At 40.3% G+C, this 12,039-nt stretch overlaps 1 protein-coding gene across 2 annotated transcripts in view; it reads right to left on the bottom strand.

Annotated features, from left to right (window-relative positions):
• The window catches only part of LEO1 (LEO1 homolog, Paf1/RNA polymerase II complex component), a 42,808-nt gene extending 33,964 nt beyond the window's left edge, over nucleotides 1-8,844 (bottom strand). For both annotated transcript variants that reach the window (XM_063090338.1, XM_063090339.1), the window contains exon 1: nucleotides 8,755-8,844. In XM_063090338.1, coding sequence (XP_062946408.1) covers nucleotides 8,755-8,812 — 58 coding nt within the window. In that variant the 5' untranslated portion in view covers nucleotides 8,813-8,844. The remainder of the gene's footprint in view (nucleotides 1-8,754) is intronic.
• Nucleotides 8,845-12,039: the final 3,195 nt, after the last annotated feature.

Genomic DNA, 12,039 nt, shown 5'->3' with positions numbered 1-12,039 from the left:
CTAACCCACTACTGTGATAACCCATTAATCTATTCAAGAAGACCCAATCACCTGTTAAGGCCCCACCTCTTAATACTGTTATATTAAGGATAAAGTTTCAACATGAGTTTCAGAGGAAACAAACATTCAAACCATAGCAGAGGGAAACTACCTCAAACTGATAAAGGGCATCTATGAAAAACCCACAGCTAATATCATAAGTAATGGTGAAAGCCTAGATACTTTCTTCCTAAGATCAGAAACAAAACAATAATGTCTACTCTCACCACTCCTATTCAACATTACAAAAAAGTTCTAGCAAGGGCAATTAGGCGAGGGGGAAAAAAAGGGGGGGGGTGCTGCCTAGTTAGCTCAGTTGGTTAGAGTACAGCCTTGTAACATCAAGGTCATGGGTTCCAATCCCCTAATGGTCAGCCGCCAAAAAAAAAGACATTGGAAAGGAAGAAGCAAAACTATCTCTATTCACAAATGACACAATCTTATATGTAGAAAATCCTAAAGAATCCACACAAAAACATTACAGCTAATACACTCAACAAGGTTGCAGGATACAAGATCAACATATAAAAATCTGTTGGATTTCTATACTATAGCAATGAATGATGCAAAAAGAAATTAAAAAAACAATTCCGGTTAATTTCCCAAGGAAGGAATGCCTCTCTCTTGAGGGTTCCAGGAGATTAACCACTTCCGGGCCTCTCACTGCTCAGAAGAGACGGGCTTTGAGTAATCCTTTGCATCTTCCTCACCCAGGAGTGGAGGTCAAGATGGCGGAAGAGAAGAGCTGCCTGCCGCTTTTCCGCCACGAGTAGAAGCAGCCTGAGGCCGGGGCCAGATGGAGCAGTAGCAGAATCGGCGCAAAGGAACGGCTTCAAAAGGGTGTCTTTACCCTGCCGAGAACCAGGAATCTTCCCCCAACCAGCGCGCGCGACTCGCCGGTACGCCACGGCCCGCGTCCCAGCCGCAGCTGCAGACGTGGAAACCTGGAGGACTGAGGTGGCGTGTGTCACCCCGGGCTGCAACGGTGACCGCAGCTTCTGACCCCCCGCCCCCACCCGCCATCCCTGGAGCTGGAAGCGAATCAACCGGCAGCCGAGACAGGGAGACGTCCAGTGGGAGAGGCAGAAGCTCCGCAGAGACCACATGCCCTGCGGGCCACCACTGCCTGATCCAACAGGAAGGCTTCACCGCCGCCACCTGGCTTCATTCCCAGCCCAGCCCAGTACACACAGAGCGGGGAGTTCTCCGGCAGGGGAGGCGGGAACTCCACAGGGTCCATGCTGCTGCCGCGCAATCCAGCAGCAGGTAGGCTTCATCGCTGCCACCCGGCTCCATCCCAAGCCCGTCCTAGTGCGCATAGAGCAGGGAGACATCCTGCAGGGGAAGGGGAAGCTCTGCAGAGACCACACACTCTGCGGTGCCTCGGCGCATCCCAGCAGCCGGGCCAGAGCGCAGGTAACAGGGAGTCACTGAGGTAGCCATACCAAACTGGCAACCACAGCAACATCTTAGTCAGTCAATACTGTCAAACCTGTGAACTATGAAACCCCATGCCACAATGTATAAACATCAAAGAAAAGATACCAGAAATACGAAAAATCAAGAAAGTACACCACCAAAAGATAATAAATCTCAAGCTCTAGATCCTATAGAACAAAAAGCCCTTGAAATGACTGACAAAGAATTTCAAGTGATAATTCTAAGGAAACTGAATGAGATACAAGAAAACTCAGCTAGACATCATGATGAAATGAGGAAAAGTATACAGGATCTGAAAAAGGAAATGTACAAGGAAATCAATGTCCTGAAAAAAAATGTAGCAGAACTGGCCGCACTGAAGAAGTTATTCAGTGAAATAAAAAACACAACGGAGAGTTTAACCAACAGGCTTGTGGAAGTTGAAAAGAGAACCTCTGAACTTGAAGATGGGCTGCTTGAAATAACACAAGCAGACAATAAAAAAGAAAAAAGAATCAAAGGCATTGAAGAAAATCTGAGAGAGATATCAGACAACCTTAAGCACTCAAATATCCGAGTCATGGGTATTCCAGAAGGGGAGGAAAAAGGAGATTGCACTGAAAACATATTCAACACAATAGTGGCAGAAAACTTCTCAGGTATAGGAAAAATCACAGATCTTCAGATCCAGGAAGCTCAACGATCTCCAAACGTATTCAACCCAAAAAGGTCTTCTCCAAGACATGTTATAGTCAAATTGGCAAAACTCAAAGACAAAGAGAGAATCTTAAAAGCTGCAAGAGAGAAGCGTCAAATCACCTATAAGGGAGCCCTAATCAGGCTAACATCAGACTTTTCATCACAAACCCTAAAAGCCAGAAAGGAATGGGATGATATATTCAAAATACTAAAAGACAGAGATTGTCAGCCAAGAATACTCTACCCTGCAAGGCTATCCTTCCGAAATGAAGGGCAAATAGTATATTTCTCAGACAAACAAAAACTGCGGGAGTTCACTACCACAAGACCACCCTTACAAGAAATTCTCAAGGGAGTACTGGGTTTGGTTCCTGAAAAATAACTACCACTAGGCCGGCACGTGGCTCACTCGGTAGAGTGCGGTACTGATAACACCAAGGCCACGGGTTCGGATCCTATATAGGGATGGCCAGTTTGCTCACTGGCTGAGCGTGGTGCTGACAACACCAAGCCAAGGGTTGAGATCCCCTTACCGGTCATCTTTAGAAAAAAAAATAAAATAAAATAACTACCACTGCCATTAAAACCCAAGAAAAATATAAACCCACTAGTATAATAAAAATGTCATTCATGAAGAGAAAACAAACAAACAAAAACGCTATCTACAACCTAAGGAACCAACAAACACAGAAAACAAACAGTAAATCAGAAAGCAAGGAACAAAAGACACCTAAGACAACCAAACAACAATCAACAAAATGCTAGGAATAAATCAAAACTATTCAATAGCAACTCTTAATGTAAAAGGCTTAAATTCCCCAATCAAAAGACACAGACTGGCTGACTGGATTAAAAAGGAGGACCCAACTATATGCTGCCTTCAAGAGACCCACCTCACCCATAAAAACTCACACAGACTAAAAGTGAAAGGATGGAAAAAGATTTACCATGCAAACAGAAAAGAAAAACGAGCTGGAGTAGCTATTCTTATATCTGACAAAATAGACTTTAAACTAAAAACCATAAAAAGAGGCAATGAGGGACACTACTTAATGATAAAAGGACTGATCCATCAAGAAGACATAACAATCATAAATATGTATGCACCCAATGTTGGAGCAGCCAGATTTATAAAACAAACTCTATTAGACCTAAAGAAGGAAATAGACACTAATACCATAATAGCAGGGGACCTGAACACCCCACTGTCAATATTGGACAGATCATCTAGGCAAAGAATCAGTAGAGAAACACAAGATCTAAACAAGACTCTAGACCAATTGGAATTGGCAGATATCTACAGAACATTCCATCCAACAACCTCAGAATATTCATTCTTCTCATCAGCACATGGATCATTCTCCAGGACAGATCACATATTAGGTCACAAATCAAGTCTCAACAAATTCAAAAAAATTGGAATTATCCCATGTATTTTCTCAGACCATAATGGAATAAAACTAGAAATCAATAACAAACGAAATTCTGGAAACTATACAAACACATGGAAAATAAACAGTATTCTACTTAATGACATATGGGTCCAAGAAGAAATCAAGCAGGAAATCAAAAAATTTATTGAAACTAATGAAAATAATGATACATCATACCAAAACCTGTGGGATACTGCAAAAGCAGTATTAAGGGGGAAATTTATTGCATTAAATGCTCACCTCAGGAGAATGGAAAGATGGGAAGTGAACAACCTAACACTTCACCTTAAAGAACTAGAAAAACAAGAACAATCCAAACGTAAAGTTAGCAGACGGAAAGAAATCATTAAGATCAGAGCAGAACTGAATGAAATTGAAAACCAAAAAACAATACAAAAGATCAATGAATCAAAAGGTTGGTTTTTTGAAAAGATAAAGAAAATTGACAAACCATTAGCATGGCTAACAAAAAAAAGAAGAGAGAAGATTCAAATAGCAAAAATTAGAAATGAAAAAGGCGATATTACAACTGATTCATCTGAAATACAAGGAATCATTCGAGACTACTATAAACAACTATACGCCAACAAATTTGAAAATCTGGAGGAAATGGATAAATTTCTGGACACACACAAGCTCCCAAAACTGAACCATGAAGACGTAGAAAATTTGAACAGACCAATAACAATAAAGGAGATTGAAGCTGTTATCACAAAGCTCCCAACAAAGAAAAGCCCAGGACCAGATGGATTCACAGCAGAATTTTACCAAACATTCAAAGAGGAATTGACACCGATTCTTTACAAACTATTCCAAAAGATTGAAACAGACGCAAATCTCCTGAAATCTTTCTATGAAGCAAACATCATCCTGATACCAAAACCAGGTAAAGATATAACCAAAAAAGAAAACTACAGGCCAATATCCTTGATGAATATAGATGCAAAAATCTTCACTAAAATACTAGCAAACAGAATACAGCAACACATACGTAAAATTACTCACCACGATCAAGTGGGATTCATGCCAGGGATGCAAGGTTGGTTCAACATACGCAAATCAATAAATGTGATACACCATATTAATAAACTCAAACACAAGGACCATATGATCATCTCTATAGATGCTGAAAAAGCATTTGATAAAGTACAGCACTCATTCATGACAAAGACCCTCTATAAGTTAGGTATAGAGGGAAAGTATCTCAACATAATTAAAGCCATATATGCCAAACCCACTGCCAATATCATCCTGAATGGGGAAAAGCTGAAAGCTTTTCCTTTAAGAACAGGAACTAGACAAGGATGCCCACTCTCACCACTCCTATTCAACATAGTGTTGGAAGTACTAGCCAGAGCAATCAGAGAAAAGAAGGAAATAAAAGGCATCCAGATTGGAAAAGATGAAATCAAACTGTCCCTGTTTGCAGATGACATGATCCTATATATCGAACAGCCTAAAACCTCTACAAAAAAACTGCTGGAATTGATAAATGATTTCAGCACAGTAGCAGGATACAAAATCAACACACAAAAATCAGTAGCATTTCTTTTCTCCAATAGTGAACATGCAGAACGAGAAATCAAGAAAGCCTGCCCATTTACAATAGCCACCAAAAAAATAAAATACTTAGGAATTGAGTTAACCAAGGAGGTGAAAAATCTCTATAATGAGAACTACAAACCACTGCTGAGAGAAATTAGAGAGGATACAAGAAGATGGAAAGATATCCCATGCTCTTGGATTGGAAGAATCAACATAGTGAAAATGTCCATACTACCCAAAGTGATATACAAATTGAATGCAATCCCCATCAAAATTCCAAAGACATTTTTCTCAGAAATGGAAAAAGCTATCCAGACATTTATATGGAACAATAAAAGACCACGCATAGCCAAAGCAATGCTGAGCAAAAAAAATAAAGCTGGAGGCATAACACTACCTGACTTTAAACTATACTATAATAATATAAACAAAGCTATAATAACCAAAATAGTATGGTACTGGCATAAAAACAGACACACTGATCAATGGAATAGAATAGAGAATCCAGAAATCAACCCACACACTTACTTCCATCTGATCTTTGACAAAGGCACCAAGCCTATACACTGGGGAAGAGACTGCCTCTTTAGCAAATGGTGCTGGGATAACTGTATATCCATATGCAGGAGAATGAAACTAGACCCACACCTTTCACCATACACTAAAGTCAACTCAAAATGGATTAAAGAATTAAATTTACACCCTGAAACAATAAAACTTCTTAAAGAAAACATAGGAGAAACACTTCAAGAAATGGAACTGGACACAGACTTCATTAATATGACCCCCAAAGCACGGGCAACCAAAAGAAAAATAAACAAATGGGATTATATCAAACTAAAGAGCTTCTGCACAGCAAAAGAAACAATTAACAGAGTTAAAAGACAACCAACAGAGTGGGAGAAAATATTTGCAAAATATACATCTGAGAAAGGATTAATATCCAAAATATACAAGGAACTCAAACAACTTTACAAGAAAAAAACAAGCAACCTAATTAAAAAATGGGCAAAAGAGCTAAGTAGGCATTTCTCTAAGGAACATATACAAATGGCCAACAGACATATGAAAAAATGCTCAACATCACTCAGCATCTGGGAAATGCAAATCAAAACCACACTGAGATACCATCTAACCCCAGTTAGGATGGCTAAAATCCAAAAGACCCTGAACGATAAATGCTGGCAAGGTTGCGGAGAAAAAGGAACTCTCATACATTGTTGGTGCGACTGCAAAATGGTGCAGCCTCTATGGAAAATGGTATGGAGGTTCCTCAAACAATTGCAGATAGATCTGCCATATGACCCAGCTATCCCACTGCTGGGAATATACCCAGAGGAATGGAAATCATCAAGTCGAAGGTATACCTGTTCCCCAGTGTTCATTGCAGCACTCTTTACAATAGCCAAGAGTTGGAACCAGCCCAAATGTCCATTATCGGATGAGTGGATACGGAAAATGTGGTATATCTACACAATGGAATACTACTCAGCTATAAAAACGAATGAAATACTGCCATTTGCAACAACATGGATGGACCTTGAGAGAATTATATTAAGCGAAACAAGTCAGGCACAGAAAGAGAAATACCACATGTTCTCACTTATTGGTGGGAGCTAAAAATAAATAAATAAATTCACACACACACACACACACACACACACACACACACACACACACACACACACACACACACACACACACACACACACACACACACACACACACACACACACACACACACACACAAACCGGGGAGGCGGGGGAAGAAGACATAACAAACTACAATTCCTTGAAGTTGATATGACAAGCAAACAGAAAGGACATTGTCGGGAGGGAGGGGGGAAAAGGAGGAGGGAGGGAGGTATCGGTAATGGGCCACAATAATCAACCACATTGTATATCGATAAAATAAAATTAAGAAAAAAAAAAAAAAAACAATTCCACTTGCAACAGTATCTAAGAGTAAGATACTTAGAAATAACTTCAACCTAGGAAGTGCAGGGCTTATACAATAAAAACTGCAAAACATTGTTGAGATTAAAGAAGACCTAACACATTTATACATGAAAGAAACACATGGGGCCTAGGTAGAGATTCTACCCATTGTTATAAGAAACTTGTTAGATGTAGTTATTTGCCACAACTCTCATGGCCCATGAAGATAATGACATATGCTAGGCTATTAATAGGAATTACACTATCACATCCATCCTACCTTCAGGGCCAATAGTGACCTTCGAGGAGAGCATACCAGATTTGGAAGTAAATCCTCGGGAGTCTTTTTATCTAATGATAAGATGGAAGAAAGCTGCAATGGACTTATAAGGTAAAACATGAAGTTTAGAGCAGCAACCACCTCTACAGATCACTTCCGCATACAGACTTTGCAATGGGAAAGAAAGCACTGCAGGGTACACCTTACTAAACTATTACTTCTACCCATCCAATTACTTATCAAATATGCATTAAGCATTGATGTAAGCTGGGGGAGGGGAGGGTAGAGAGGAAGATATTTTTTCATCATTACATCCCTAATACCTAGCCAAGTAGCTGGAACATGATAGGGGATCAACAAATACCTACTGAATGAATGAACCAACAATCTGATGGAAGGGAGTCATGGGAGGGTTCACGTAGAACTGTGCCTTGATGGATGAATAGGATATAGACAAACAAAATGAGGGGGAAATGATAACATTAGCAAGGGTAGTGGAACAAAGTCAGTATACAGGGCACTATACTTTCAGAGTAATCCTGATCAGAATCTCCTGGATACGAATCCCAGTAAAGCCCTACTAGAACTCAGTTCTCGGCACCTCCACCTAATGCTCCCTTTCCCTACGCTCAATAAATTATAAATAAACTGGAGTTGGAGAAAATGCAGAAGAAAAAAAAAAAAAAAAGAACAACCACAACAATGCACTTTGCTAAGGAAAATATATACATAGATGCACCAAGCTTGGAAGGTTGCAAGAATTCTGAGCTTGGTCTTGGGCCCCTTCTCACTTCAAATAATTCCTACTCACATTTCAAACTCAAATATTTACAGTCCCTGTGACAGAAATACACATTCTCTCCAGTGTGTAACGCCCCATCCCGGTATCCTTCCCACACTCCTCATCAAGACATCTCAAGCTCCCATCACGCCACGTTCTGGTTTCATTCAAGGGGCATTCGGACCCCTCTGTAAATTCGTCCACCTCACCCCCATATTTCTGAACACCTCATTTCCATTCATTCACCAACAGCCCTTACTATGCGCTGCACTGTTCAAGGACCGTGCACAGGCCGGCGCGGGACCCCAAGGTTCCTCTCCGGGCTGCGCAGGCTTGTCCGCGCCTCCCCGCAGCCCCGCGTCCCCTTCGCTCCACACGTTCCCAGGCATCACATGTACCACGGACACCTAGAACCTCGAGGCGCAGACTCTGGGTGTGTCTCTCCATCCCCGCCAGCGGGGTGAGGGTGGCACCGCCGCCGAGTGCAGGGAGAGCTGAGACAGAAGTGGTGGAAGAGCCACTTCTCGCCCGCGGCGCGGGAGCCTCCACAGACCTGGAACCTGACTCCTGCAGCGGAACCCCAGACGTGCACCCCTCCTCTGAAGCCCAGGCGACCCCACCTTTGCGCTCGGCATCGCTATCGGCGTCGCTGCCGAAAAGATCCTCCATATCCGCCATTGCCACTCACGTATGCTACTGCCTCGGCTGGGGGCGGCTCCGCGCCTGTCTTTACGGCACAGAACCAACGAAACGCGACAGTGTCGCAAAGATTCGCTTAAGGCGCTCCCTTCCTTCTGTGACCTCGTTTTCGCTTCCACAGGGTAGGGGAGCCCCGCCCTTTCGTCAATATATGTTCTTACACGTGAGGGTCCTCACCTGGGCGGGGTGTCTCGGTTGTGGGTCCCAGTGCAGCGGGAGAGCTGGGGGGCGCTCCCGTGAAGGTGCTCAGACCGGGTTAAAACTATCGCGACGCAGGCCTGAAGCCCTTTGTTTCATGCTGACCAGCGGGTATCAAACTTACTTGGTTTCAGAACGCTTGTACCCTCTTAAAAATTGTTGAGGACTCCAAAGAGCTTTTGTTTATGAGGGTTACAGCTGTTGATATTTACCATATTAGTAATTAAAGCAGAAAATTTTTTAAAATGCTAATTTATTTTAAAATAACAGACATGTTAACAAATAACTTTTTTGAAGTTTTAAATGACTATATTACTGAAACAAAATGATTACAAGAGTAGAGTTGTTTTACAGTTTTGAAAATATCTCTAATATCAGGCGTAAAAGAACATACATGAAATCTCATACCTAATTCTACTTTCAGCCTGTTGCGAAATGTTCTGGTTGAAGCGCAGATATGTGTGTCATTGGAAAAGGGAGGCTCTCTTATATCCCCTGAACGGGTCTTTGTCCCACCACCTTTTGACAGCTTAAGAGCAGTATTTCTTAAATATCATAGATTTTCCATCGTAGCCCACTTTATGTACACTTTATGTATAAAATAGAAACAAATATTTCACAAAACATTATTTCTCTTACTAGTAATACGCATTCTCAGATTTCCTATTCTGTTCTATTTTATTCTATTTCAGTTATAATTTTTTTTTTTAATTCTGGCAGGCAGTGCAACCCACTATATTGACTTCATGACTTACCAATGGATCTCAACCTGCAGCTAGGAAACACTATCCAGACGGTTCTGTTAGCTTTTTTGTTTTGCAAGAGAGAGTTTGATTTTGCTAGGAAATGTTGCTGTAGTTGTACATTATAAAGTGAGACAGTAATAGAATTTTCATGAATGGTCAGTGCTAGGTGAATTCCCTTAGTTTCCAGGGGCTCAAACAAGTGAAGTGATTTTAAAGAACCAGGTCTCTTTAGGACAGATTAATTAAATTTTAGTTTTTAAAAATGTACATCTTGTGTTAAATTACTACCTGATTAGACCAATATAAGGATTTTCGTCCTGGACAAACAGCCATGAATTTTTAGTTTAGAGAATTTGAGATATATTTTTGTTGCAAAGAGGAGTGTCTGAGACTGGTATGTAATTATCAATTCTAGACCTGCTGTGTGTAAAGTGTATGGCATAAGAGTAGATATATCAATCACCTTAAAACCATCTGGAATACTGGAAAAACAAGTACTCTATTTAGTAGTGGTTCAGTTTCATTTTCATTTAGAGTACTATCCTTGAAAGTGCATTGATTAAATCTTAATAAATTGAATTACAGCAAGGCCTGGTGAATCACCATGACCATATTCCTGACTACCAGAGAATGTGTTTCCCACATGATTAGTGTAAAACGACTTCTGGCTCTTTGATAGGTTTTTTTGTTTTCATTGTGTTTTACGCTGACCATTGCTGTTCTACTCATTGTCTTTCTTTATATAGGATGTAATACATGAAATTGGATTTCAGTTCAATCAATCATTTTACAGTATTTCTTGCCTGAGGTTATCACCTTGATTGAAGTTTAGAACACTAAACAACTTCATTTACTCCCAGAGACAGAGAATTTCATCCTATTTGCTTTGCGATTAACTAATTTAACTTTGGATATTAACATGATCTCTTAATTTCTTCCCAAGAATGGAGAGTTTCATCTATTAAGTGTGTGATTAAATAAAACAACTCTAGAATAATTTTACCTTCTTTGTTTTCAGTTTTTGAAAGGTTGTCTCTTTTGCCCCATGTTCTGCCTTCATAAAGTAAAGATAGATCGTCAGAATAGTGACTTTTGAGACACCACAATACCCCAAAGAACAAAGATTCTACTAGGTTGATTACAAAACACAGTACAATTAGTGTATTATTACAATCATTTTTACAAGGTAACCAAAAAAACTATAAAATAAGCTGGCTGGTTAGCTCAGTTGGTTGGAGCATGGTGCTAATAACACTAAGGTCCCAGGTTCAATCCCTATACCCACCAGCCACCAAAAAAATTTTTAAGTGTATAAACTACGTGCTTATACCAAGTCACAAAACAGGAATATGTGCTTCTAAAATATGTATAACATCTACAGACTTAGAGGAAAAACAACAGCTTGATTAAACAGAATGTATTAACTGAAAATTCACTCTGTTTATGGTACACCGCCACTCCACAAGAGGATCATGTGGCTTTTCTTAGTACTTTGTGGAAGGCATTGGCCTTTAGAAGGGAAGAGGTTGATCTGAACTAAAGATAGGAAGAGAGGAACCCTGCAGTTTCTCTCTATAGCAGTAAGTAAACAATGGTACAGCTCATTTCTTAGAAGAGACAGGTTTTGTTCACTCTGTCTGCCTTTGTTAGATTTCTTACTGATTTGGGTCCCTCCAAGAGGTGCTATAGGGATATTTTTTTTTAAAAAAGGAAACATGGTTTCTTCATATAAAAGAGTTCAGGGGAAATTAAACAAGTGTTCTAAAATATCTGAGGTTGGGGCTGGCCCATGGCTCACTTGGGAGAGTGTGGTACTGATAACAGTAAGGCCACGGGTTTGGATCCCATATAGGGATGGCCGGTTGGCTCACTGGGTAAGCATGGTGCTGACAACACCAAGTCAAGGGTTGAGATCCTCTTACTGGTCATCTTTAAAAATATATATAATAATAAAATATCTGAGGAATTTTAATCTTAGAAGTAAATTCTGAATTATGTACAGGTTCTGAGGAATTGAAAGCCAGAAAATGATCAATACGGATGGGGATTAATCAGTAAAGGTTTCTCAGGATGATTAAAGGTAGATTAATGAAAAACTGGGAGGGAATCTGGTTACTGAGACATAAAATTGAGCAGAACCTAAAATTCAACCAAGCAAGACCTCAACTAGTTTATCAAATCTGTTTCCTGATTTAGAACACTGGGGGTAAAAATAACTTTCTAAAATCTTCTAGAGAGAAAAATCAGCTGCCAGATGAAGGA

Source organism: Cynocephalus volans, chromosome 3, assembly GCF_027409185.1.
Source record: "Cynocephalus volans isolate mCynVol1 chromosome 3, mCynVol1.pri, whole genome shotgun sequence".
NCBI classification, from domain to species: domain Eukaryota; kingdom Metazoa; phylum Chordata; class Mammalia; order Dermoptera; family Cynocephalidae; genus Cynocephalus; species Cynocephalus volans.
Note: the sequence above shows the minus strand (reverse complement) of the source record. Positions and strands in the feature narration are given on the sequence as shown.